Below are 27,809 nucleotides of genomic sequence, written 5' to 3'. Positions count from 1 at the left end.
CTTAAACCTCACTTCTAGGGCATCAAATCCTTCCGTCTGCTTGAAACTTTCCACGAATCCCTTTACCTAACTAGGGGCCATTTGTGGCAGTTGCCGCGTCCGCACCGTCAAGTTGTCCGGTTCGGGCTGACTGTGCGCGCTCCTGTTCACGTTCCCAGTAGTACGCGCTGCGCCTGGGCTTGTTACCTCGCTCTGGGTAAGCTCCAAGATCCTCGCCGACGAGGCTCACATTTTCAAACTGGCCACTCTTCCAAACGCCTTCATGCACGAGCCCATCCATGTGCAACAACCCGGCGATGCGGATATCCCCACGACCCAGATCTCTGGCGCAGATCGCGTACTTGCTAAACCGGCCCTCAGTCACCCGTTTGTCGAGGCCATCGTGAATCCACACGCATGAAAGATTGTCAACACAAACTGCGACGGTACCCGGCTCCTCGAAGGAAAATCCATCGTACTTATCCGCCTTGGGAGCTAGATATACGTAAAGGTCCTGGTACTCTTCTCTGCGCCCCGCATCGTAAGCCGTGATATCATGGCCTGGAAGCTTCCTAAACAATTGTTCGACTTCGGGAAACTGAGGTCGCTGAGGGTTCGTTGGGTCTTGCGTCCAGAAAACAAATGCCACCTGATCGCACGACTTATTCCTGCCCAGATGTGACATTTCGAAGACCGTATACGGCCATGGCTTTGCTGCAACGACTGATCCCGGAGGACTTGCCCTTCTTGCTTGGGCATCGTACTCGCTCAGGACATCACATAGTTTTCCCAGCTTGAAAGCTGGAAACCCGAGGGAGTCTTCAGCCACCTTCAGACTGATTGGGAGGCCGACTGGACCAAATCCTGCTGCAGTCTCGTCATACATCTCCGTAAGCAATGGCATAACTCGCGAAGAGGGCTTATGTGTCCAATTCGGCGTCCATGATGGGATTCTGAATTTCTCAGGCTTCTCCTGTTGGACCATTTCATCCCCCTCATCCGCTTCCTCGCCGACCTCGCCGACGTGAAACGACCTGAGCAGTAACGCCGGGATTCCAAACCTCTGCGCAATCCACCTAGCCATCTGCATATACGCCTCCCTCGTCGACATCGTATAGTCCGCTACAATCCCATCGCTCTGCGCGCAAGATATAAGCCCATACACGGCGAAAAGCTTGTCCCTGGGATCTGAGGCATGACTGTTGCGCGCCAGGTCCAGGAGCCGGAGCAGGTCACTCGAGTCCCTGTACGCAGGCGCCCGAAACTGCAGAACGGACGGCAGCTGCAGCATGTTCAGCAGCCGCGGCTTCTCTTTCGTGTTGATGAGCAAGCATCGGTCCGCCAGCCAGGGGATCTGGAGCCGTGACCAGGGCATCTCGTACTGCCCGCAGATCAACGTCGCCTGCCTAGCTAGCGCCACCTCTTGAAGAATCCATGCCCGCGAAAAGTACCGCCGCGTGAGCAACGTCTCCAACGCCTGCTGGAGCGACAGCCGCCGGGGCAGATCCGGGGTCGTCGTGTCCCGATCATTCAAGAAGCGGAAGAGCGCCTCTTCCTCGGGCACCGGTTCCCCGACGTAGACGAGGACGCGCTGCGCGCGGGAGTAGATTTGCGGCATCAAGCGCACCTGGTGGCCCCTCTCCTCGACGTCCTGCTGGTTCATGCAGACGGCGTCGATCCAGACGACTCTCTGCGCGCCGCGGCTGCGGACGCGCCGCAGCGCCGTCTCGCAGTTGGCCGTGACGAAGAAGGCGCGGCCGTCGAGGGTGATGGGCTGCGTCCAGGCCATCGCGCCGTCCTCGCTCGCCCAGGTGTAGGAGATCGCATCGTAGTCTATCATGCTGGCGGTGCTGCTCAGGGCGAGGGTGCATCTGATGGGGTCTGCGAATTCCCCCGGCTCTAGGGTGAGGAGGCGGATGTCTGTTTGGGATTCTAGGGGCCTGTAGACGGCAGTGTCTATTGTATTTTTATCCTCGTCATTTGTTTCTGGTGGTGATAATGTATCGAGATCGAGTTGGATGGAGCCGCAACTTAGGCAGCTGGAGATGCCGCCGCTGGTGAAGACGTCTAGGCGCCGGCATGACGGGTCGTGCCATTCTGCCATTATGAATGTAGTGTGGCTCCTCCTCAATGCTTTGGTAAAAACTCAAGTTCTAACGAGAATGATGATTCTAAGTGTCAGGAGATTGTTGCAAAATTCAAGTGAGCAGGTAAGTGTAAATAGGCGGTACCTTGGCTGCATGTCAGATGTGAGGTCCGGCGGCTAATCCTGCAAGAGGTACGCATAGCCTCAGCAGCTGATTGGCAGCTTACCATTAAGGTCGTAGTTTATCGACTGAATAAGTTGACTCCAACACAGATCATTTCCGAGGAGAGGTGGGATGGAACAGGATTTCCATGGACAGGTAATGGTGTGTTTCTATTACTAGGTATACTATTCATGTGTATACAGATGCATATCGGTAAACACATATTTTTTGATCAGACTTCTCTGAGCAACGACGGCATAGTATTACCTAGTAGAATAATTATATTTTTTTATTTATATATTCTGCCTTAGAGGCAGAAGAAACCCCTAGGCAATCAAATTAATTACGACCACGGACTAAAAAGAGTTCACCCCCCCGGGCGCTGAACTGGGGGCTACATCTCTTGGTGCTCATGCTGGGATTCGAACTCGGGTACTCTCGTATGCGCTTAGCCTGTCGTCGAGTAGGCTGGTTGGTGTAGATAGTTGATTGTTGACCATTAACCATTCCACCACCCACGCCACAGTTTGACCTGACCCCCGACCTAGGGGGCGCCTGCTGTGCTGGTGACAGGAATTAGATTGAGGAGGGGTATATACCTTTCTCGTGTATTCAGAGAGAAGGTGGGTGGGATACCTTGAGGGCCTTCCTTCCCGTCTCATGAGACAATGGGAAGGTGTGAGCCACTCCCGCCTTCTCTTGCCGGGATGTTCAATATGACCTTGGATTATTGCCGCATTTGGATGGGAACGCTGAACGGCCAAGACTGCTTAGAGATTGAAGTAGACCGATACTGTCAATTACGTCCATATAGTTGATCGTTGAGTAGTGAGATGGCATTCTTATATGAGGCAGCCGAGACGGTGATGTCAGGACAACACCACCATGGCATGGTAACGTCGGAAGAAAGACATGCCCTGTTCATACGCCATACATAAGCCATTGTTCTCATTTCGATATGGGCTTAACGTATACCATACCCCAGACTCTCATTACTTCGAGCTGCGGTAGGCATCCTCTTTCGCTTGAAACGTCTCTGTTGATCTACCGACACGGATGCTGCCGAAGATTGTCAAGTATGGAGAGCAGCGATGAGTACGCTTCATCGCTCGCTCTCATACGTTCACGAGATTGAGTATATAAGGTGTCTATCTCCACCTCAGCTTGTATAGTCACGGATTGGTAGCCCTAGAGTCTTCTCCTTCACATTGTTCGCTTCGCAATTTCGGAATTTCCAATTAATTCGCGATGAAGATGTACACGTACATTTCTGAAGCAAGGGTATCTAAAATAACATATCCAACACAAAAACCTGCTCCAGACAAACAAGACTATCCCCCCTCCGGAACTGAGCCAACACCTGAACGAGAAGACTCTGACTTGCTCCATAATCTCATAATGGTACTCCGCCGGCCTGATTCATGAGACGCGTGGTCACTGGAAGTTGAAGACCTAGTGAAGATGGTCGACGTGGATGCGTCGCTAGACTTTCGAGTCGACGTCTGCGAATACTGCTGAAGGAGTCGCTTGATCTCCGACCCGGCCAGTCCACAGTTGGAAGCCGCCTGGAAAGCGTTCCGGCCATTTGCATCGGTCAAGCGAGGATCCGCGCCGTGGGAAAGGAGCACTTCGATCATGCCGATTTTGCGGGAGCTTTTTGTTGCTACAACCTGGATCGCGGCAATCAGGGGAGTGCACACATTGTTGTTGCTGAGATAGGGGGACGACGTCTGCGATCTCTTCGTCTGATGGCAGATATTGGGATCGGCTCCTTCGCCCAGCAAGAACCGGACCATTGCCTCGTTCCCCATCTCGCAAGCCATATACAGCGCCGTCTTTCCCGAATTTTCGATGAGATCCAAAAGGTTAGGCGTGTCTTTGAGGAGAAGTCGGGCAACATTGACGCCGCCGGATTTGTTCTGACATCGGTGTAGGGGACTCAGACCTGCACTATCACGAACGTCAGCCCGCGCGCCCGTCTGTAACAACAGCCCAACGCTGTCACGGTTCCTGGTCGACGCGGCAAGCAGCAAGGGCGTCGGTAGACCAACGTTGCCCCCGTTCTCGAGACTGACCACATGTCCCACCATTTGCCTCAATACCTCGAGGTTTTCGTCTTGGATGGCCTTATGGAGCGGCGAGGTTCGTGTCATGAAGTCGCAGGTGTCGAAGCGGAAGCCGGTCGGGACATCGATGTCGAATCCGTTCTCGCGACACCACTGAAAGGCTTGAGAGAGCTCGCCCATGGAGGACGGTCTCCTGGCGTCTGGTACAGAGTCTGAATCAGGGGGCGACGCAGGACGGCTTGTCAGCGGGATGATGACGGTGTTGACCCAGACTTCCACACCGCGCGCTTCGTCAAATGCCCCGTCGAGTTGCAGAGCCTTGATGTACAAATCTGCCGTCTCTTGTACGAGTTCAACCGGGATGGGTTCTTGGTTCTTCCGGCCTTCAAGAGCTCGGCTTAGGAACGTCTTTGCCTGCCTTAGATTACCGAGTCGGATGTATAGACTCCCCAGGTCGTGGTATAGCCGACTTCGCCGTTCATTATTCCGAAACTCCTCGGGTTGTTTCACCTCTTCCTGGAGTAAGTCCTGCAGAATCCCTTTCGCCTCGGTGATTTCCTCTTCTGTTTCACTTCTTAAAAGGATATCGGCGAGTCGCTCTTTCATGACAGCTTGCTCGGCAAAGCTAAAGTCAACGTCGTATCCTGGCTGGCTAAGCTGTTCTCGGATCTCGATGCCCCGCTTCTGATATAGCGAAGCCCGGAGAAATATTCCGCAGTCTACCAGGCGGTCGACTATTTCTTGGTTCGCGTCGTACTGGTGACTGAGGATGTCTTTGCTTGGTCCGTCTGGATGTTCGGGCTCTGGGTCCCAGTCGTCTGAGTCAACGTCTCCTGATGTTTGTTTAGAGTCCTGGTCCTTTCCCGATGCCAACTTAGTGTACGATGAGTTGAACGACAAGAACGAGTGGTGTTGGTCTGCATTTTGCAAAGTGACTGCGGCTGCTACTTCGTCGGCCGACATTCGCCAGGCTTGGATCTCTCTTGTGACAGACAGGGATTCATCCATTCTTGTGTCACTTTCGTCGTCCCATTCCGTTGATGGTCGTCGTTGACCCTTGCCCGTACGTGAGATGAGGTTCGCGGCTCGAATTTCGTCGGTCAAGTTTCTGATTGCGACATGCACCTGGTCTTGAGACTTTTGTTGAGTCCATAATGAGCCGCTTCTAAAGTCAGTCATCCGATCCACCAAAGGGTTCTGCTTGAAGGGTTTCACGTACAGAGACAGGGTTATCAGACTGAGTTGAAGCACTTGTGTATACGACGTAATGTGAGAGACCAGATCGCGAATCACAACCGACTTCAACGTCATGGTAAAGCTCGCTCTAGCTTTATCAATCGGACCCGGCTTGTCGTCAAGCTCCGGTAGCTCTTTCTGCAGCCTGTCAAGCGAGGAGCGGCATGATTTGAGAATTTGGTAAATATCTTGGTGATGCTCTCTCTCAAATGAAAGCTGATGCGGGTGCTGCTTCAGGATTCGAGCCACATTGCGCAGCGCGGCGTGTAGATTCCGGATGGTCTCGTGGAATTCGCAGATGCTCGAGGAAATGGCTTTGCTCTCTTGGACAAACTTGCCCGTGCCTTCTACGATCTTGCCGGCTATTCCGACCATCTGCAGAGCAAAGGCGGCAATCGAAAGAGGATCCATCTCAATCCGAGTTGTTTGTGCAGCGCTGTTATCCGAATCTCTGGCTCTCCTCAGTCTCCTGAACGGCGGCCGCGTCCATTGACTTCGCGATAATCGATGCAAAGAGTCCTCGGGCGTTGAACGATGAACATGTTAGGGAGTCGTGGATGGGCTCGGTGCAATGTGCAAAGTCAACAAGCACTCGGGTGGAAAAGAACACACAGTAGAGGACGGGCGGGCAGTGAAGGGGCAGACATTGGACACCCTCCTCCATCTATCGATGAGGCAAGTACACTTGTGGTCCCCGCGATCGACAGATGTTACCCTCCCAAATGAGTCTTACTCGCCGAGACAAAAAATCGCTGCCGTCAATCTGGGGGGCATAGCCACGAAGGAACACATCACGAGCGTAGGGCAGGCTGCTGCCGCAGTCGGTGTAACGCAGAGTTCAGCTGGCCCTGCACTGCGGGCTCCTCAGTGAGTAGGTACTCCTTGGATGCCATTGTCTCACTTCCAAGCAAATGATCTCACTCCGTAATCGACCCCGACCTTAGAGCTTCTTTCTGCCCACTTGAGTAGGTAGCCGTGACTCTATACAACGGGCCCCCGCGGGGAACCTCGCAGGACCGGGGTCTACTCCGTAGTGTGGGAGTTGATGCAGTAGCCTTATTCCACTTGAACCCCAGTTGCCAAGCTTCACCCCGACTATGTCCTCTGGGTCTGTGGCGCAGCAGGATACCAGGCGATGAACAATATGTATATTATTCATAAGCAAGACATAGTGATGACAGCAGGAGAGCTGGGCGATCTGCACCTTGCAGCCCCAAACTCATCTTATGAACGTCGATTGGCTTGGGCAAAGCCACAGTTCAAGTGCTGCCTGGCGCCGTACATCTGCAGCTTCCTCCTGTATTCGGGATCGAGTACAAGAACTCGGCGTCTGCGGGTGAAGTCAGTTGCGAGTGCCCGAGATGAGGCTTCTCTAGGACTTAAGGACTTCTGGAATGACACATCAAAATCCCAAGAGTTCGTCTCGTTGGTCAATGTAACCCCCCGATACCTCAATAGTTTAGCACATTTCCCGGTGGTACAAAGGGCAACACTGCGGTCAATCTGGAATCTGTCACTCAAGGCTCCCTCCGTTGCCTGATGGGATGGTGGATGGCAGGGAGGCGGAAAGGTTTGGCTTCGCCTCCACACTCACAGCCCTACATTGGGGGGGGGGGGGCAGATGCCCCTCGCTTCCCTCTACTCCGCATCTGGTATATACGAGTAGACAAGTAAACGGGACGACGATCGCTGGCTCGAAGGATGAAAATGACGGCCCTGTGCATGGGCTGCCATCTGATTGTACAACGCCAGCCGAGGAAAGCCTGCGGGACAAAGTCTCAGTGAGACGCGGGACGCGGGACGCCGTCACTCAATCCTATTGGAGGCCAGCGGTCTCACTTCCTGGGCCATGGTTCGTGCCGTTTCGCGCTCGCATAGGTGACCATAATGACAGTGCCTTACCTATATGACTGAGCGGCCTGGCTTCCGTTCACTTAATACCCAGGATAGGCCTGGCTCGCGATCGATTTCAGCCCTATATTGGCTACTCGTGATGCTACTTATCGTGGTATTGCTGATAAGTGCCAATTAAGTCCATAATCTCTCAGAACGATCATATTGACAACGGCATGTCTGATATCGACACTCTCGGCCAGGCCGAGTCTCATTCCGGCCATGACAGGGTGACAAAACAACAAGCCCGCCACCGGCATATCAACGACCGGGCGGTAATCGAGAACCCTCTCTGTAAGCTCCATCTCCAAGGACTCCAAATATTCAACTCTACTACTCAAAATCCCCTTCCCTTCTAAAGACCGCTTCTTTTGCTGACTCAAATCTCTCCATTTAGCTCACTATACCGACGAACAGCTGGAGGCAGATGTCACGTCATTCGCGGAGAGGTATCTGAACGTCGATAAGGGAGCTTTGATACGAGCTGCGCGTGTGGCAAAGGATATCAAGCTATATGACGAAGTTGCGAGAAACCCAAGCGGTGCGGCAGGAAAGGAGCTTCCGGTCCAGCTGACGGCGGAGGAGAAGCGGGCACTTGTTCGGGAACGCGATGTCCCGTTCAGCGAAAAGGGGATGTGGACCATCATAATTACTGTGTCCCTCGCAGCATTCTTGCAAGGTAGGCAAACCATCTTCTTGTCTTTGGCTCAATATCGGTTCACGGGCTCACCGAGCTCCCTAGGCCACGTGCAAGCGTCATTTAACGGCTCCTCTCTGTATGACACCGAGTTCGGGCTGAACACGACGGCCAAGAAAGACGACAACAGTGTGACGGGTAGCCATGCTGAGCTGGGAATCGATGACTGGAAGCTGGGAGCCGCAAATGCGTCTCCTTTCTTGTTCGCTGCGCTGCTGGGGTGTCCTCTTGCGCTACCCGTAAACCATTATCTCGGTCGTAAAGGGGGGATGGTGGTGGCTGCTTTTCTTATCCTGGTCAGCTCGATTGCTTCAGCCTTTGCGACGAACTGGGTGCATCTTTTTGGTATTCGGCTGGTGAATGGTATAGGTTAGTGTACACACCTCCCTTTTTCAAAGATATCACGATGCTAATGATGGGATCAGGTATGGGACTCAAGGCCGTCAGCACTCCAATCCTAGCCAGTGAGACCGCGGTTGGCTTTTGGCGTGGCACCTCCATTCTCGCATGGCAGCTGTGGGTAGCCGCGGGCCTGATGGTCGGCTTCGCCTTCAACCTGATCTTCGACACAGCGGCCAACAAGCGGCTGACCTTCCAACTCATGGTGGGCGCGCCCATGGTCCCCGCCCTCGCGCTGCTCGTCCTGGTCATCTGTTTCTGCGAAGAAAGCCCGCGCTACCTGATGCGCGTGTCGAGTCCGCGGTACGACCCGCAGCGGGCCTACGAGATCCTCAAGAAGCTGAGGAACACTGAGCTGCAGGCTCTCCGGGACATCTACCTCGTGCAAAAGTCTATAGAGCAGGAGGAAGTGCCGGGCGGGGTCGCGAATCTCAAGTACATTCCGGGATTTGTGTCAACCGTGGTGGGATTCCTGCGGCAGTGGAGGCAGCTGTTTCTTGAGAGGCGGTTGAGGAACGCATTGATTAGTAGCTCGACTGTGGCGCTTGCCCAGCAACTGTGTGGTAAGACGCGAACTCTCTGAAGTGTGATTAGACGTAGATGAGAGCCGTGCTGACTTGACGCAACAGGAATCAACGTGCTGGCCTTCTACTCGGGCACGCTGTTCAGCCGCGCCGGTGCAGTGAAGCGAGATGCCATGTTCTTCAGTCTAGGCTATGGAGCTGTCAACTTCATCTTTGGGCTACCCGCCATCCGAACGATCGATACGTTGGGCAGACGGAAATGGCTGATATTGACACTCCCCGTGATGGCACTCTTCATGCTCCTCGCGGGCGTCTCCTTCAACATCCACAACCTGAATGCCAAGGTCCCAGTGGTGGCACTATTCATCCTCCTGTTTGCGGCCGCGTATTCGCCTGGTCTGGGGCCTATCCCGTTCACCTACGCGTCAGAGAGCTTCCCGCTATCTCACCGCGAAGCTGGGGCCGCGGTGGCCATCGCGGTGAATCTGGGCTTTGCCGGTCTGCTCTCCGTCTTCTTCCCGCGTATCAATTCCGGGCTGGGCGACGGCGGCTCGCTATACCTCTTTGCGGGACTGAATGTCTTGGCCCTGGTCATGGTCTTTTTACTGTTGGAGGAGACCAAGAGGCGCAGCCTAGAAGACCTGGACCTCGTGTTTGCTGTGTCGAAGCGACAGTTCGTCAAGCACCAGGTTGTCGAGTACTTGCCGTGGTTCTTTAGGCGTTATGTCCTGCGGAAGCACGAGTACAAGCCGAGTCTGTATATTGATCTGATCTGGGGGTCCAGAGGCGACGAAGACGAGCGGACACGGGCGAGGGATGCGCGGCGGATGGACGAGAGGAGAGATAGTTCCGAGTCGGACAGAGACAGCACTCACGCGTAAATAGGTTGAGGACCGGGCTGCGTGAATGGACGATGAATTCTGGTGATTGCAACAGCGTTGTGGCTGAGTTCACGAAAACGAGAAAGCGAATTGATGATTTACTTATTAGTCCTTTTGGCGTGAAACTGGTCCGCAAATTACTCGTTGGCTTTACGCGTATACGAGTCAAGGATTATTGGAATTATTTGGTGGCAATGACACTTGGCTTTGGGTCAAAAATAGGAATGTCAGACTTGTTGAAGCTTAGGAGGAATTGTTACAATAGCTGGATTTAAAAAGTTCTTTGGAGGCGTGATGCACCCAGCATTCGTTGTTGGATTGTACCTTTTGGTACCCAGGGTAGGTAGTTGTGTGTCCGTGTACCTATGTCGGAGCTGCTCGTGGAAGGAGCTGAAGCTTACTCCGGAGCCAGCGGGCCGGTCAGACCCACCTCCATCCCGTCAAATCCCCGATTATTTGGCGGCATCAGCCCGGAGTTCAAGCGAGAGCCAACGCCGTGGCCCCTCCGCCTGACCCCGCTAGAGTCCCTTGGGAAGGGCTCCCATTGGCTCCGGGGGTCACAGGTGGAACACGAAAACGAGCGAGGGTGGCAGGTGCAGTCACGCAGACGCTTTTTCCTACCTCGCGCTGCATTGTCCGGGACTCTGCAGGGCGTTTGGATGAGGGCTGCGACGCTGCGCTATGGCAGGCGTGACGATTGTGTCTTTCTTTAAAAGTCCAGGATGGTCTACTTCCCATACCTAGTTGTTGGGCCAAGCCTTTTCTCTCTCTTCTCTTTTTTGAATTACTTTACCTTGGGTTGCTTGCTTTGTTCTTCAACTAAACCCGTAGCCACGGAAACAAAACGGTTCCATTGTTCAAGGTCAAAGTAATGAACTGCTCGGCAGGGGGGTAGACCATTTGTACTCGCTTAAGGTAAAGGCCCCCGAAGGATTTAGCGCTTGGCGGTCGCTCAAGCCGTACGCTGGGCCCGATAAGGTACCTCCACCCGTCGACTGACATTGCGCATCCCGCTAATCAGGGCACCCCGTCAGGACGTCATCGAACCGTCCCAATTATTCCAATCTCGGACCTTTCGTGACCCGTTCAGTCCGCCGTCGTCAGTCGCTGCGCGTGTGTCCTGCTGCTCTCCTATCTCGAAACCGCAAAGTTGAATTTGTCTCTTCCTTCTCCAAGCTCCAGGACGTCGTCATTGCACCTTGGCGGCATAGCGAACGAGAAGCACTGCCAGATCTCGACAACACAAGCCCTCGCCATGTCCACATTTCGATTGACTATCGAAGACGGCCAGTTCCGCGACGGCTACGGTAGACAAGTTGTGCTTCGAGGCCTCAATGTCGCCGCCGACGCCAAGCTCCCCAGCGAGCCAGATCAACCCTCGCACATTGGCGACGACTTCTTCGATGGCGACAATGTCAAGTTTCACAACCGTCCTTTTCCCAAGGACGAGGCTCACGTTCATTTCTCGAGGATAAAGCGCTACGGATACAACACCATCCGTTACGTCTTCACCTGGGAGGCCATCGAAGCCGCTGGCCCAGGACGTTACGATGAAGAATGGATCCAGCATACGATTGAGATTCTGAGGATAGCTAAAGAATATGGCTTTTACATCTTCATGGACCCTCACCAGGACGTGGTATGTCTGACTGTTCTCTCCCCCATCATGTGGTTCCTAAGGCTAACAAACCAATCCTACAGTGGTCGAGGTACTGTGGTGGTTCTGGCGCCCCAATGTGGACAATCTACGCCTGCGGCCTCAACCCGCAGAGCTTCTCCGCCACCGAGGCCGCGATCGTGCACAACACATACCCGAAGCCCGAAGAGTTCCCCAAGATGATCTGGTCGACAAACTACTGGCGTCTCGCCGCCGCGACAATCTTCACCATGTATTTTGGCGGCAGGGATTTTGCGCCAAAGTGCATCATTAACGGCATCAACATTCAGGACTTTTTGCAGGGCCACTTCGTCGCCGCCTGCGCGCACCTCGCAAAGCGCATACACGAGGCCGGCGACCTCGAGAACGAGGTTGTCATCGGGTGGGAGAGCATGAACGAGCCGGGCTGCGGTCTGGTCGGCTACCAGGATATCGCCGTCATCCCCAATGCGCAGAAGCTGAAGAAGGGCTCGTGCCCGACGATCTGGCAGACGCTCCTCACGGGATCTGGCCGCGCCTGCGAGGTGGAAACGTGGGACATGGGTGGCATGGGCCCGTACAAGGTCGGTCGTTCACTGATTGACCCCCACGGTGAGATGGCTTGGCTACCCGCCGACTACGACGACTCGAGATATGGCTGGAAGCGAGACGAGGGTTGGAAGCTTGGAGAGTGCATCTGGGCCCAGCACGGTATCTGGGATACAAAGACGGATACCCTGGTCAAGAAGGATTACTTCTCCAAAAACCCTAGGACCGGGAAGACGATCGACCACCCAGAGTTTACTAATACGTACTTCATGGACTCGTACCGGTTATACAGAGATGCTATCCGACCCATCCACAAGAACTGCATTATGCTGATGCAATACCCGACACTCGAGCTACCACCTCAGATCAAAGGCACCGCCGACGACGATCCGATGATGGCCTTTTCACCGCATTGGTACGATGGTATCACTCTTATGACGAAGCGATGGAACAGAGTGTGGAATGTGGACGTTGTAGGCGTGTTGCGTGGGCGTTACTGGCACGAGGCGCTTTCTGTCAAGGTCGGTGAGACTGCTATTCGAAACTGCTTCAAAGACCAGCTTGCGTCATTGCGGCAAGAAGGTCTGGATAGAATGGGCAACCACCCATGCGTGATGACGGAATTCGGTATCCCATACGATATGGGCAACAAGAAAGCGTATAAGACGGGAGATTACTCGGATCAGTCAGCTGCCTTGGATGCCAACTATTTTGGTGCCGAAGGCTCGGGTATGGAGGGCCACTGTTTGTGGGTTTACGTTGCAAAGGTAAGCAGCCTCTCTCATGCGCGATGTCACCCTAGCTAACACACGTTAAAGAACACTCACGAGCACGGTGATCTCTGGAACGGCGAGGATCTGTCAGTCTTCTCACTAGACGACAAGACACTACCCATGTCGCCTCTCCCCCGCAGCCCATCACCCAACCCGTCATCAGACCTCAAGCGCAACTCCATGAGCAGAGACGTCCCGGACGAATCGACCGTCACGCCGGAAAACCTGCAAAGCACAATCACGAACCCGTCGATATCATCCGCCCCCTCCAAGGACCCAGAACTGACCAACGCGCCGGGCCTCCGCGCCGCCGAGGCCTTTGTGCGGCCGACCCCCGTCGTCGTGGCGGGCGACGTGCTCGAGTACGGCTTCGACCTGCGCAGCTGCACCTTTACGCTCAAGCTCAAGGCCGCCGCGCCTCCATCCGAGACGGCGCCGACGGTGGTGTTCTTGCCCGAGTTCCACTACCCACAGGATAACTGCACGGTCGAGGTGTCGTCGGGCAAGTGGGCGATCAGCATGGATGATGACGAGGGCCCGCTGCTGCAGAAGCTCAAGTGGTGGCACGCGGACGGGGAGCAGACGCTCAAGGTGATGGGCTTGGTGAGGCAGCATAACATCGTCGAAGGATCCGAGGAGGACATGGGGTACCTGGAGCAGTGCCAGCAGAACTACGCTAGGTGCAGCGTGATGTAAAGAGTGTTATGGTCAGGATTGGGATGATAAGAGTTGCCAGGCGAGGTCCGCCACACGGCCCGCCCATGATGTGATGGTCAAGAGGTGGTTATTGCAGGCATTGTTTTTTCTTACATTTAGAGCAATGAAGAGGGCGAAGGATTTTTGGCGGCTTTCAAGGCACACCTCTGGCTATCAGGGAGTTAATGGGGAGCATACTTGTTGGCTTATGATGACCTCCCGTAATCGTTCGTGATGTTTGAACGTCATGTTGAGTGGAGCGTGTCCCTAATCGCCTCTTAATCATTTCATATCCAGCAAGCAACTAATACAGACCGAGAGACCCTGCAAATCCATCCGATGTTTCAACATCACCTTAGTAAGATTAGGTACATTAGTCTGCGATGACACGCATGTCGATGATGGGCTAAGTTTTGCGCTTAGCTGACTTAACTAAGGTACCTACCCGATTCTTATTAGTAGTAGTCCTCCTACATCGGTTTTTCGGACAGGAATGGTCAAGCGGCAGTCTTTTTTTCCCCCCTTCCCCCTTCTTCTGCAGTCTACAATTAAACTTTTCTTGTCCTTGGTGGTCCACCGGGCAACTTGTCTCATACTTCTCTGATGCAGCGTTGACGTGCGTTTGTGTCGGCTGCTCGGGTGGTGTGGTTCATGCACTCCCGGCCCCGGCGGCGGCTCGGCTGCAACATCATCGTATATGGCACATCCGCGAGTTGTCAGGGACACGACGGTTCAGTTTGCGGGATGAGATATGGCTAGCGACATATAGCACACCTTGGCCGGTAAAAAAAAAAGAAAAGGCCAAAAACATACAACACCAGGTATTCGCTGATCGTCACCGACTCAACTACTGATCTGGCCCTCATCGGCTTGTCTATGGGAGAGCGGACGGGATCCCGAATTTTCCGATGGGTGTGGTCGTATGTGCTTGTTCGGTGAGGTCAATAGCATTATACCGGAAAGACAACGTCAGGTGGAATGGAAATCTGTGTCGTCGATGATTTGTACGGTTATGGATATTGGTTTCAGTGGTGGGGGATGACGTCGGCCAGCTGGGCCCTTTGCCCGGTAATGAACGAACTGTTGCTGGGAATGGGGTAGTAGTAGATGATGCTATAAGTGTGTTTTCTATATGTGGTTGATATGCGATATGGAGGTGTTTGGGCCTCGAGAGGGAGAGAGTAGCGATGCTTGGCGATTGCGCCGAAGAATAGGTACATTTTGCGAGAAACCATTTTTGACGAGACACAAAGATCTCCAGAGCAGAACATCTTTTTTCTTCAAAAGTGATGGTTGAGTGAAACCCATGAGCTGAGAACTCGCAGCTGCGTCTTGACGTTGAGGCTGAAAATGCTCCAAGGCGAAGAAGCTCCTGCGGGACCGGGGGCGGGGACTAAGGCCGGTGGCCGGGTCTGGGGTAGACCATAATGCGGTACGGGTACTTCAAACGTCGCACGGTTGGAACCTGAAAGAACTTTGGGCCTTGATTCCTGAGTCTCTCTCAAGGACGAAAGAGGACAGCAGAGGATACAAGTTGGAGGACGAGGAGGGCACAAGGGGAGCCGGAGACATTCAAGATGGCGCTTGTCGGAATTTGGCGAATGAGACGTCGAGAGCCATGCTGGCGGTTGGCTGCATTTTGCGAGGATCGCGGCTCACCGGTTCGTCGGTCTGGCGGCGGGGAGGTTTGGAGGAGCGCTTGTGTGCCTTGCTGCTTTAAGAGGAGTGATTGGTTCTGGTTGGTATTCGCTGATGCTTTCAATACGCTTTCGATGATACTCAGTCATGTACCTCAATTTGTGCACGCCGATGAGCACTTATTCTCATGCAGTGTGCTGCATCTGGTAGTTGTGCATCTGAACTGCAAGCCCCTTACTTTGCGACTTGCAAATGACTATTCATCTCCATCGGTATCAAAAACGAGTGATGGCACCTCGTTCAATTTGAAAATATCGAGCAAAGGGGGTCGAGTTGAAATGAATTGTTCGTGTTAGAGCGGCAGGTTAATAAGGTAGCGCGAGGTGGGCACCCGCTACCCGGCCCCTCATGCAAGCCTGGAAAGGCCCAAATGAAACAGACGGGGCCTTGCGTCGGGTCGCGGGTGGATTCATTGATCTGGGTCTAGCTGCTTTCTGGAGTAGGTGTGTCTTACTCTTGGATCTTGAGATGAGGCTGGAATTGGATTTAGCGGACATTGGGATTTGGGGATGAAACAGAGAATCCTGAAAGTACCGGTATCTGTACGATGTTCGTACCTCGCGAGACCTCTCCCAGCTGAGTAAGCCAATGTAATGGTTGCGAGGACGTACCTTTGGGATGAGGTGCTGTGTGCTCATGCAAGGAATCAACCAAGCAGGCAGGTCCTTTCCATTTGTTGGTTGCACTGCGCGCGCCTGGCTTCCACTGGCCTCTGCTGCCGAGAACAAGACGGCAACATCTTGGACTTGGACAAACCACCACGAACACGGAAACACGACGACACATGAGCATTGTCTTTGATCGCGCTCTATCTGTACAAGCTGTTACCGACGACGATTCATACGGTATACCCAAAACGAGTCACTGACCATCACCGAGTCCTGACATCGTTCTAAAAAGTACCCGTAATTGCGCCTTTGTATCGTCTGCGCCGAAGCCCACACAGGATTCTTTACCAGCCAGAAACCCACGAGTCGCACTCTTCCATCCTACGACCAGCGCAAGAGGTCGTTGCCGGACGGATAGGCTGTACGAATAGCCCCTCGTCACACCCTCACGGTGCCTTCATTGGCCCGGAGATCTGCACGGCACATCCGCCCCCCGCCAAAAGCTGCGTGTGCGTGGGATAACGCACGCCAGAGCCGAAGCCAACGTCCACTTCCCACACCAGTTTCGAACAGTCTCATCCCATCTACGAATGCTCTGCCGCCACTCGCTGCAGTCTTAGAGATAGCCTGCCAACACTAGCCCAAAGAGTTAGTGTAGACGCACCTCGTCGCGGCCCAGCCTCCAGCATTCACACGCATCCGCCATTCTCTAAGCGCGCTACAAAGTACTCACGCACTCAGGGTACGGAGTGTAGGTACTGTCCTTTCTGTGGGCTTGTCTTCTGTTCTGCCTCTATCTGCCCGCCTTTGCACAACATACCAGTACCCTGCCAGTCTGCCACTACCTATCCACATCCGTAAGCTGAAAGACATTGAACGGCTGCTACCTTACATTCACATACCACCCACCCCTCTCTCCCGTCCAAAGTCCCCATTCGGTTCTCGTCTTCTTCTCTTCAACATTCCTACAACCTGACGAATTCCTCCAGATATACCTAGCGCGCCCGAGAGAGTCAAACTCCAAGCAGCTGCTCGCCAAGACCACCAACACGATCTACGATAATTAGGCATAACGCCCTGGTGCCAATACAGCGACAGTCGCCGCCTTGCCGCAACATGACTACGGTCTGAAGGCCCGCTCGCGCCCACCAGCCCACACCACCACCCCTGCCATGTGCCGCGTACCCATACCATCCATACCTGGCATACCATGAGCACCAGCTCGCGCCAACGCTCTGCGACCCGATCTGATACCCACGACCGAAATTCGAGCCCATTCCCATCTGTGCCTCGATCCAGAGACGAGATACACAATCTCGACGGTTTCGTCTTCAACGTCAACGACTTACCCACCCATACCTCGACGACGAGCTCGACAACACCAAAGATCCTGTCTCCGAACATCAACGGCAACGGCGCTCTCTCGCCGTATCCTCAGCCGAGGAACTCCAACTTTCTTTCCGCCGGCGGTCTTCGCCCGAGGGCCTCGACTGCGAGCTCCGTTCCGACAACACCTCTACTCGGGCTCGATCCCGCGAGGCCAGCCACCAGAGCTGGCCCGCCTCCCCCGCCGGCCATGTATCAAAACACCCAGCGACATGCCTCTTCGACCGACCCCTCGAGACCCTTCCAGGTCCCCCCTCCACCGCCGCCTATGTCGCCGCCCGTGCAAGGCCAGATGAGCAACATGATGTCGATACCTCCTCCGCCCCCGAGATTCCCTTCTGCTCCTGGCGCAACGGGAGGAAGTGGAATGATGCTTCCGCCGCCTCCAGGGCCACCGCCTGGAAGCGCAATGGCAGGCCAAGCACCATGGCACGGCGCCTTTGGGCGCATGTACGACGGTCGTGGCGGCTTCAATATGCCACCTCCCCCACCGGGACAACACCAGGCCTACAATCCAAAGTTACACGCGCAGGTTGCGACGGGAACGACTTTATCGATACCGCCGCCACCTCCACCGAACGAACATGTTATGTCGGCAACCTACATACCGCAAGGCGACACGTATGGCGAAGGCGTTGGGATACCTGGTCTAGGCGGCTTTGACGAAAATGCCACATTCTCGGCAACCTCTCAGAGCTCATGGCCTACCAACAGTCAGACCAGCGGCGATACGGCAATGACCACGCCGCAAGATGATGTATCAGGAGGGAGGGACAGAATGTACGCTCAAGCAATGCACAGCCGTGGGATGTCAACGACCTCCAATGCTACGTCAATTAGCACCTCCAGCATCCACCCAGAGCTGGCGGCGCAATGGCCGTTGGAAAAGGTGCTGTTGTGGCTGGCTACGAATCAATTCTCCAAGGATTGGCAGGAGACTTTCAAGGGGCTTAATCTGCATGGTGCTCACTTCCTTGAGCTCGGTAGTATGCACGGTGGTCGGGGTAACTTTGGCATGATGCACCAGCAAGTGTACCCAAGATTGGCTGTCGAGTGCACAAACAGCGGGACGGGCTGGGATCAGCCGCGGGAGCGAGAAGAAGGCAAAAGAATGCGACGTCTCATCAGAAGCATCGTGACCGGCCGGCCGGCTGACCCTTCCAAAGTCTCGTCGCATGGCCGAAAAGAGTCGGTCAACCACGGCAATAACTTACCTAGCGCTGGGACGGATATGGCAGAGTCTCCCAACGTGAGTATGATTACCCGTGTGGGTGAACACCCAAAGACTGATGGACGGCAGACGCCTATCAAAGCGCCGGGGCCTGGTTTTGGCGGCCGTCGATTTTCGCAAACGAGATCGACGACCATGCCAACTCTAAACAGCACCATGAGTTCAGATTCAAGCCACAGAAACATTATGAAGCAGATTGATGGGGATGGGGTCCGCCGGCAAAGTCCAAATGCCAGCGAGTCCGGCGAGGGGACATTCCGTCCACCCCCCTTGCGGACCGACAGCCCGAACGGCAGTCCAAATCCCCAGAGCGCTTCGCTGTTCCCCTCCTCCGCTGGCAACATGTCAGCGTCTCCTCATTCGACCAAGTTTGGACACAGGTCGAGAAATAGCACAGATTCTGTCTCTTCCAACGCCGCTATTTACGGGTCAGGCATCCCACCTGAAGCTACTCAAATGCTGCGTAGTGGGATGAACATTGCAGACATCATTCAAGCCACTCGAAACGGCGAGCCTCGGCGGCTCGGGCAAGACGGAGGGCGTCCATCGCCGCAGGATTCTACTGGCGATCGTTCAGCCGGCACTGAGCCTCCGTCCTCTGCTAAGGATTCTAAGAGTTTCCTCAGTCTCAGCTTCTTGTCGAGAAAGAACAAGCAAAAGAAAGAAGACGGCTTCCCAAGCCCCGACGACATGGAATCGCCGACGTCTCCAGCTCTCAGCTTCAAACCTCATTCTTTTGGCTCCCGCTTTGGAAACAACAGCGAAACCTCTTTGGACATTCGACCAGGGTCCAGTTTTGATGTTCACGAAAAGGACTCGGCCAAGTCTAGGCGTCCTGGCCCTAACAGAGTGTTTGCGCTGGCTACCTTGGACGGATACAATTATCGCATGTGCGACATCACCGAGGCCGAATCGGCCATGGACCTTCGTCTCGTCATTTGTAGCAACTTGGGTCTGATGGATGCCACGACATCTCAAATTTACCTCACCGAGCTTGGCAAATTTAACCATGAGAACCCTCTGGACGACCAGAAACTCCTAAATAATCGCAAGCATAGGGCCGATGCAACAGGGACTCTCAAGTTCTTCATCCGTCAAGGTGGAAATGCGCCTCAAGGCTCTAGCCACGCCAATGGCAACCCAACGCATACATCCCTTGACGAGGAGGCATACAACCGACTGAACGGGTTGTCGCGGACAAGATCCAGCTCTTCTCCCCCAACATCGAGGCAAAACACCATGACCGGCGAAAGGGTAGATGACAAGATGCTTGCTCAAGAAGCAAGCGAGTATCGTGCCGAGATGGAGCGTAAGCAGCGTGAGTACCTCGAAAAGAGACGTAAAGCTGCTGGTTCCGGCAACACGCCAGAGAGTGCTACTACGCCGTATGGTATTCACGGCAGGACCGTCGATTTCGACCAGCCTCGCCAATCACCTTACGAGGACAAGAAGCCGGAAGTGCTGTTCCCCGTACGGAAGCCTCCTGCGCCGCCGAGTGACCCATCAGCTACCTTACTCAAAGCCAACTCATTGAGTCGGAAGACGGGGCATGCGATGCGGTCGTCTGCCGATGGAGCTCCTACGCCGCGACGGCCCTCGACTCTGTTCGAGGATATGGAGCTCCCCGGCCAGAACGGAGACCGTAAAAAGAAGACTTCGAGCCAGCCTGTCGCCGGAATTGGTGCAGCACTTGTGGGCATGGGCAGAGGCCTTGGGGCAGTTGGCGTTAACGCTAACCGAAGATCCAAGTCGCCCAACCGAGTGTCATCGCAACCGGCTTTAGGCAACGAATACTCAGACCGAGGTAAGGGAGCTATTTCATCTGTTGACTTTGCGAAGTCGTTTTCGGGCCGAGACAGCCCTCAATCAGCGTTGTCTGGCTCGCCCGGCACTCTGACATGGAGTCGCGGGAACATGCCCTTCTTTGTGCCGGACTACTCTCCCGAGGGTACTCCGATCCCGCGGAGGCAATCTAAGAAAGGAATGGCAGCTAAAACAAACCAAACAGTACACAGAGTTGCCTCGCGCGAGATCAGCCCCAGCTCCATGAACCCCCCACCATTTCCCCAGAGTGCACCACCCCAGCCTCACCGTCGCAAGTCTCACGGGCCGGACTTTGACTTCCTCGAATCCGAAGTCAGCTTTGAGAAGCCTGCTCCGCCACCTGCTCCAGAGCGTGGCGATGATTCAGGGGATGACTCAGATGATGGCCTGTTTGCAATTCCCATCGCTGCTGCCAAGCCCAAGCCGACAAAGATCACTCGTATTTTTGACGGCGACGATTCGCCTGATGAATCGACTGACAAGCGGCCAAATTTGACGGTGAATACGTCTAGATCTAAGGGAAAGCAGCTTTCAGTGTCATTCACGTCTCCCAAGTCCTTGGGCAGTGCAAGCAATAGAACCCCCGAAGGCGAAGAAGAAGACGCTCTCATGAGTGCCAGGAGCGGTAAGAGTTCACGCAGAACTCCAAACACGCCTCAGTCGGAGTCTGAGGATAGTAAGCTGGGCAGGAGGAAGTCTTTTGTAGAGAAGGATGTCTGGGCCAACCGCCCGACTACCGACGCCCTTATTAACAACCTCGATGACTTCTTCCCCAACCTGGATCTTGATCAACCCGTACTGGAAGAAGGCGAGGCAGAGGCCAACCCACCGTCTCCCATCGCTGAGGGAGAGGAGAAGGAAGCCTCTAAACGCCCGGCACCACCCCAGTCACCACCAAGTCTTCGTGCGGCCATTTCCAACAATCGATCATTTTACAACGACAACGATACGCTTGGATCGGATGAGTCTACTCTCAAGGCACTTGAGCGTCCTGCGTCGGTCGCGTCGGTTGCACAAAGGAGTGTTCGACGCTCAGGCGGCCTAGGCCGGATGAAGTCCATTCGTGAAGTTGCCCGTGGCGCTCATGAGGCTAATAAGCGGTTCACCACGACGACAACTACACAACCTGGCCAGGCTACCCAGAACACATCAGTACTGATGAGGAGAAAGAGCACAAAGATGTTCAATGCCAATATTGTACAAATTCGGCCCGATCAGCGAGGCAGCATGGTCATGCCGCAGATTCCCCAGGACACCATCCCCAAACGCCAAACCACATTCCGGTGGTTCAAGGGCCAACTTATCGGCAAGGGTACGTATGGCCGTGTCTATCTCGGTATGAATGCTACGACCGGAGAATTCTTGGCTGTCAAGGAAGTCGAGGTCAACCCCAAGGCTGCGCAGGGCGACAAGGCAAAGATGCGTGAGCTGGTGGCAGCTCTCGATCAGGAGATCGAGACAATGCAGCATCTTGACCACGTAAACATTGTGCAATACCTTGGATGCGAGCGTAAGGAGACCTCTATCAGTATTTTCCTCGAGTACATTTCTGGTGGCAGTATCGGATCTTGCCTGCGCAAGCACGGCAAATTTGAGGAGTCTGTCGTCTCATCACTCACTCGGCAGATGCTTTCTGGTCTTGCGTACCTTCACAGAGAGGGTATTTTGCATCGCGACCTCAAGGCGGACAACATCTTGCTAGACCTCGACGGAACTTGCAAGATTTCAGATTTCGGTATCTCAAAGAAGACGGACAACATTTACGGCAACGACAAGTCCAACTCGATGCAGGGCTCAGTGTTCTGGATGGCACCAGAGGTTATCCGCTCTGAAGGCAAGGGCTACAGCGCCAAGGTCGACATCTGGAGTTTGGGCTGCGTTGTCCTGGAGATGTTCGCTGGTCGACGGCCTTGGTCCAAAGAGGAAGCCGTCGGAGCCATCTACAAGATCGCCAATGGAGAGACGCCGCCTATCCCTGATGAAGTTCGGGAAACAATCAGTCCACTGGCCATCGCTTTCATGCTGGACTGTTTCACTGTGTAAGTCTGATCCCATATGGTCATTAGTCCACTACTAATTTTCGACAGAAACCCGCTGGAGCGACCTACAGCAGATGTCCTGCTTTCGCAGCACCCGTTCTGCGAGCTGGACCCTAATTACAACTTTTTCGATACGGTGTTGTATTCCAAGATTCGCGGGAAAGACGTCTAGGGGAGAGAGGCCTTGGAGAGCTCACTGTGAGCTCTGTGGGAAAAGAAACAGGATGCGTGTGTAGCGGAGACCGCGTCGTGGCGGTAGATTTTGGGCGGACTCGTCGTGAAAATGCCTGTTTTAAGACGCTCGTTGATCGTTGCAGCGATGGCGCAAGGGGGGTCGCATTCGGATCACTGGTTTTGTCTCGCAAAGCGTGTACTTTTTTGGTGCTCGTCTGCTTCTTGAATATTTATTTAAGTAGAGTGCGCCTCTGCTGGGCGGCCCGAACTCCGCCCAGAACTCGGGGCTGGCGTAGTACATATCGAGGCGGCCAGTAATTACATGGAAAGGGCAAAAGAATCCCCTCAAAGCAACCCTCCACGGAGCGACTATTCTATTATGCTTGAAGTCGCTGATTATTGTTGTTATTTTACTTCTTCTTGATTAACTACTATAATCCGTTAGTTGTCAGTCGCAGTCAGAGTGGTACCTTGAGGTAACTAAGGTACCTATTCATAGGTACCTATCGTAGGTAAGGTACCCTATCAGATGGATTGGAATTCCTTATCTTATCGGATGGTGGTGATGCGAAGCTTATGGCTACCTACCTACCCAGTGCTACCTAAGGTAGGTGCCACGTCGGGGAGCTGCTATGCTCAAAGCGGGGCATGATGTAATAAGGGAGGTGTTGATGGTGGGGCACTGCCCTCTGTAGCGCTCACCACCAGCTCATGCCTCACTGAGCCTCTCATGCGAGGGTTTACTGCAAGAGAAGGCACCAACGGGAATCTGCCTTCATCCGCCAACACACACCAGGGCTGGATCAACACACTGTAAATCCCGAATCTCTGTTCTCGGTCTCTTCTTTCTCTTTACGTTCTTTCTTCCTCTCACTCGCGGCCTTCCAGCACCACGGTGATGCCCCACCTTTGGAAGAATACCTCACGTTCATGATTCACGACATCTGTCACTAGCCACGATGTCCGGGGCCAAGGCTGTGCTGAAGGCCATTGGCGACTCTGTGAAGCAGCAAAAATGGGATGATGCTATTCAGAAGGCGACTGACTTTCTTGAGCGGGAGCCAAAGAACTACCAAGCGTAAGGGCTCGTTGGATTTCCTGCGTCTCTACACCGAAGGCAGCTGCTGACACTGCTCGTAGGACCATCTTCCTCGCCTTTGCCCTCGACAAGAAGAGCCGTGTCGATGACGCGGAGAAGGCTTACAAGTCTGCGGCTTCACTACGACCAAAGGACAGCCAGGCATGGCAAGGTCTCATCAAGCTCTACGAGAAGCAAGACCGCAAACGCTTAGCCGCCTACCAGCAGGCTGCCATCAGCTTGGCTGAGATTTACCGTGATGCAGAAGACATGTACAAGTGTCAAGATGTCATTGATAAGTTCATTGACTTTGCGAGATCTCAAGGGGATACTTCGCAATACATCGAAGCTCTCAGTGTCATCTTGCCCGGGAGTCCGATTTACCCTGCTCTCGAGGGTCGCGTTCCACACCCGGCCAAAACCTACGAGACCATGGCGCAGATGATTGAGACAGACGAGAAGAAGCGCATAAATACACTCATTGGCGAACGACGGACAAGGATCGGCGCGCGCCTGACTGAGGTCACTCTCGAGGTCAAGCGTGAAGTCATAGCTCAGAGCAAGCTCGAGTTCGTCTACCACCAGCTGATCAACTGGACGAACGATGACGATCTCCGGCGGAAATATGAAGAAAAGCTTCTCCAGTACTGCTACGACCGCCTCCTGGTCGCACCACACGGCCCGGAAAAGGGTCAGGCTCTTCAAGCTGTCCTGAAACTGGCGCTTGACATGGTCATCATCAAGCACCCCTTCCGGCTTGCCTGGGAGATTGCCATTGACTACAAGGACGCCAAAGAGATCAAGGAATGGGACGTCAATATGCTGAGAGACTATTGCACGTTCTTCCCCGAGACCGATCTCTACAAAGTCATTACCGGCTTTCTTACGAGTAGCATCTCTCCCTTCCCTAAGCCAACACCGGCGGCTCTCGAAGCGGAGGAAACCGAGGAGGAGAGCGAGGACGACGAGGGAGGCGGCGTTTCCATGGTGCCTCTCACAGAACAGGATAGAATCCTTATGATGACTGAGGGCATCACTACGTCGAACTCACTATTCGCTCACCGATTGATGGGAGAGTACTACCAGCATTTGGAGGAATACGAAACGACGGTTGAACTGATGCGAAAGTCGATGGGACACATCAAAACGGAGAGAAACAAGACTGGCATGTCGTTCCAGAATACCCACGATGCCTTCTCTTTGTACTTGGCAACAGGGTTGGTGTTCTTCCAGTCACCGAGACATCACACTGAGGCCAAGTCGCTGTTTGAAGGGGTTCTATCACATGATCCGTCGTCTACTCCAGCCTTGATTGGTGTCGGTCTCATCTACGAAGAGGAGGAGGATTACGACGACGCCATAGATTTCTTTGGGCGTGCTCTGGAGAGAGACCCCTCCAACCTACGGGTCAAGACCGAATCTGCCTGGGTCCAGGCGCTCAAAGGAGACTTTGAGACTGCAAAGGCAGAGCTGGAGGATTCGCTGCCTCTCATCGAGGAGATGCCTACGCCTTCGAAGGAGCTTCTCGCGCAGACACAGTATCGACTAGGTTCATGCATCTGGAACATTGACACATCAAAGGCAGCACGCAAAAGCCGCACCGGCGCTTACTTGTACTTCTTGGACGCCTTAAAGAACAATCTCAACTTTGCGCCAGCCTACACGAGTCTCGGTGTCTACTACGCCGACTACGCCAAAGACAAGAAGAGAGCCAAACGCTGCTTCCAAAAGGCTGTAGAGCTCTCTGCTTCCGAGGTCGAAGCCGCCAAGCGTCTTGCTGAGTCTTTTGCTGACGAGGGCGACTGGGACAGAGTCGAGCTTGTGGCGCAGCGTGTGGTTGACTCTGGAAAGGTCAAGCCGCCCCCGGGCTCGAAGAGGAAGGGCATCAGCTGGCCCTTCTCTGCCCTTGGCGTAGCAGAGCTGAACAAGCAGGATTTCCACAAGTCTATTGTGTCTTTCCAGTCTGCACTGAGAATCCACCCAGAGGACTACCACTCATGGGTCGGCCTGGGCGAAAGCTACTACTCTTCCGGCCGATACATCGCAGCCACCAAGGCGATTCTCAACGCCCAGAAGCTGGAGGAGACTGCGCCTGCCGAGACTCTGGGCGACACTTGGTTCACCAAGTACATGCTTGCTAATGTCAAGCGTGAGCTGGCTGAATTCGATGAGGCCGTCGCTCTGTACCAGGATGTCATTGAGGGCCGCCCTGATGAGGACGGAGTTGCCATTGCCCTAATACAGACCATGGTTGACAGTGCTCTCGACAGTGTAGAAAAGGGCCTGTTTGGCAAGGCGGTGCACCTCGCCATCGACACGATAGACTTTGCATCAAAAGCCGCTCCTAGCGTCACCGAGACCTTCAACTTCTGGAAGTCGCTTGCGGATGCTTGCTCCGTCTTTTCCGCGGTACAAAGCCGAGCGGTTGACTTCCCAGCAGATGTAATCATGACACTAATCGACAGTGGCGACAAGGAGGCATATGACCTCTTTGCCGACGTGGATAACGTCGGAACCGGTGTCATATCTGCAAAGGGCTTGTTCTCAGAAGATGAGAGACTTGGTGTTGATCTGACAAGATGCATCCACGCAACTATCTTGTGTCATAAGCGGGCAATCCACGTCTCTGCAAACGACTTGCATGCCCAAGCAGTCGCATATTACAACCTTGCCTGGGCCGAGCACCGGGCTCACATTTGCCTGCCCTCGAGCATCAGGAAGAAGTCGAGCGTCTACTTGAAGACAGCCATGAAGTGCTTCAAGCGAGCCATTGAACTGGAAGCCGGTAACCCGGATTTCTGGAACTCTTTGGGTGTCGTCACGAGCGAGGTCAACCCGGCCGTCTCGCAGCACTCGTTCGTTCGCAGCTTACACCTGAACGAGAGAAGCCCGGCAGCCTGGACCAACCTCGGCACCCTCGCCCTTCTCCAAAACGACGTGCAGCTCGCGAACGAAGCCTTTAACCGGGCGCAGTCAACTGATCCCGACTACGCGCACGCATGGCTCGGCCAGGGCTTCGTGGCACTGTTGTACGGAAAGGTTAAGGAGGCCAGAGGCCTGTTCACGCACGCCATGGAGATTGCCGAGGCGTCCTCGGTGCTCACTAGACGCCAGTACTCGGTGGCCGTGTTCGACTTCATCCTAGGCACGGCATCCGCCAACATCGCCTCCCTGATTCAGCCCATCTTCGGCCTCGGCCAGCTCAACAGCCTGAAGCCGCAAGACCTCGCGTACGGACACCTGTCGGCCATGTTCCTGGAGCGGACCCATGATACGGGAAAGGCGGTGGAGACGCTGGAGAAGATCTGCGGCATCCTCGAGTCCGACTACGAGGTCACTGAGTCCCCGCAGTCCCTCGCGCATTTCGCGCTGGCCAAGACCGACCTGGCGAGGTCCTACCTTGCCGCAGGCGCGTTCGAGCAGGCTATCGAGTGCGGAGAGATGGCCATCCAGCTGAGCGCCGACGAGTCCGACAATGAGCTGAGCAGGGAAGAGCGCAAGAAGGCGCGACTCTCGGCGCACTTGACCGTCGGGCTGGCGCAGTACTACAGCGAGGATGTCAACGAGGCGCTCCTGTGCTTCGAGTCGGCGCTCGAGGAGTCCGACAACAACCCCGATGCGGTCTGTCTCCTCGCGCAGGTGCTCTGGGCCACGGGCGCCGAAGAGTCCCGCGAAAAGGCTCGTGTCGCGCTATTCGAGGTCATTGAGAAACAGCCCGACCACGTCCAGTCCGTCCTCCTGCTCGGCGTCATCGCCATCCTGGACAACGACGAGGAGTCGGTCGAGGCCGTCGTGTCGGAGCTGCAGGGGCTGCGGACGAGCCACAACGTCGGAGACGCGGAGCAGTCGCAGATCGGCGAGGTTCTCAACGCTATCGCGAAGCTCGGGGATTCGAGCACGGAGGAAGATGTCATGACGCAGATCCAGACGGATATCATGCTCTATCCTCACCTGCCTCACGGCTGGTCGAACCTGGCCGAGTTTAGCGGGGAGCAACATGCGGCGGCGATGGCGTTGACTGTGGCTAAGAAGGCAGCGCCGCCTAGGGGTACGCTTGAGGCGGAGAGTTTGGCAAAGGCGTATGCTGGGACGGGAGTCGCGGCAGATGCGCAGACGGCCATCTTCTTGGCTCCTTGGAAGCCTGATGGTTGGAACTCTTTGCGGGAGGCTGTTTACGGCAGCTAGTCCAAATG

General features: G+C 54.6%; 7 protein-coding genes across 7 annotated transcripts; 4 read left to right on the top strand and 3 right to left on the bottom strand.

Annotated features, from left to right (window-relative positions):
* Positions 1 to 70: 70 nt before the first annotated feature.
* CPAR01_07306 (heterokaryon incompatibility protein) lies at positions 71 to 2,083 on the bottom strand (the record flags this gene model as incomplete). Its single annotated transcript, XM_060491576.1, has 1 exon — positions 71 to 2,083. The coding sequence occupies one exon, from the start codon at positions 2,081 to 2,083 to the stop codon at positions 71 to 73; it is 2,013 nt and encodes a 670-aa protein (XP_060350450.1).
* A 1,476-nt stretch (positions 2,084 to 3,559) lies between these two features.
* Positions 3,560 to 5,941, bottom strand: CPAR01_07305 (uncharacterized protein; the record flags this gene model as incomplete). Its single annotated transcript, XM_060491575.1, has 1 exon — positions 3,560 to 5,941. The coding sequence occupies one exon, from the start codon at positions 5,939 to 5,941 to the stop codon at positions 3,560 to 3,562; it is 2,382 nt and encodes a 793-aa protein (XP_060350449.1).
* A 1,658-nt stretch (positions 5,942 to 7,599) lies between these two features.
* Positions 7,600 to 9,924, top strand: CPAR01_07304 (uncharacterized protein; the record flags this gene model as incomplete). Its single annotated transcript, XM_060491574.1, has 4 exons — positions 7,600 to 7,717; positions 7,821 to 8,489; positions 8,546 to 9,082; positions 9,149 to 9,924. The coding sequence occupies 4 exons, from the start codon at positions 7,600 to 7,602 to the stop codon at positions 9,922 to 9,924; spliced, it is 2,100 nt and encodes a 699-aa protein (XP_060350448.1).
* A 1,255-nt stretch (positions 9,925 to 11,179) lies between these two features.
* On the top strand, positions 11,180 to 13,578 carry CPAR01_07303 (glycoside hydrolase family 5; the record flags this gene model as incomplete). The annotated part of the gene is made up of 3 exons (XM_060491573.1): positions 11,180 to 11,563; positions 11,626 to 12,876; positions 12,928 to 13,578. The coding sequence occupies 3 exons, from the start codon at positions 11,180 to 11,182 to the stop codon at positions 13,576 to 13,578; spliced, it is 2,286 nt and encodes a 761-aa protein (XP_060350447.1).
* Positions 13,579 to 15,021: 1,443 nt separating this feature from the next.
* On the bottom strand, positions 15,022 to 15,150 carry CPAR01_07302 (uncharacterized protein; the record flags this gene model as incomplete). Its single annotated transcript, XM_060491572.1, has 1 exon — positions 15,022 to 15,150. One exon carries the CDS (start codon positions 15,148 to 15,150, stop codon positions 15,022 to 15,024), a length of 129 nt encoding a protein of 42 aa, XP_060350446.1.
* Positions 15,151 to 17,094: 1,944 nt separating this feature from the next.
* Positions 17,095 to 22,536, top strand: CPAR01_07301 (uncharacterized protein; the record flags this gene model as incomplete). Its single annotated transcript, XM_060491571.1, has 2 exons — positions 17,095 to 22,364; positions 22,413 to 22,536. The coding sequence occupies 2 exons, from the start codon at positions 17,095 to 17,097 to the stop codon at positions 22,534 to 22,536; spliced, it is 5,394 nt and encodes a 1,797-aa protein (XP_060350445.1).
* A 961-nt stretch (positions 22,537 to 23,497) lies between these two features.
* Positions 23,498 to 27,801, top strand: CPAR01_07300 (tetratricopeptide; the record flags this gene model as incomplete). The annotated part of the gene is made up of 2 exons (XM_060491570.1): positions 23,498 to 23,616; positions 23,679 to 27,801. The coding sequence occupies 2 exons, from the start codon at positions 23,498 to 23,500 to the stop codon at positions 27,799 to 27,801; spliced, it is 4,242 nt and encodes a 1,413-aa protein (XP_060350444.1).
* Between the last annotated feature and the right edge of the window lie 8 nt (positions 27,802 to 27,809).

Source organism: Colletotrichum paranaense, assembly GCF_030867605.1.
Source record: "Colletotrichum paranaense strain IMI 384185 chromosome Unknown Scaffold_5.1, whole genome shotgun sequence".
Classification (NCBI taxonomy): Eukaryota; Fungi; Ascomycota; class Sordariomycetes; order Glomerellales; family Glomerellaceae; genus Colletotrichum; species Colletotrichum paranaense.
Note: the sequence above shows the minus strand (reverse complement) of the source record. Positions and strands in the feature narration are given on the sequence as shown.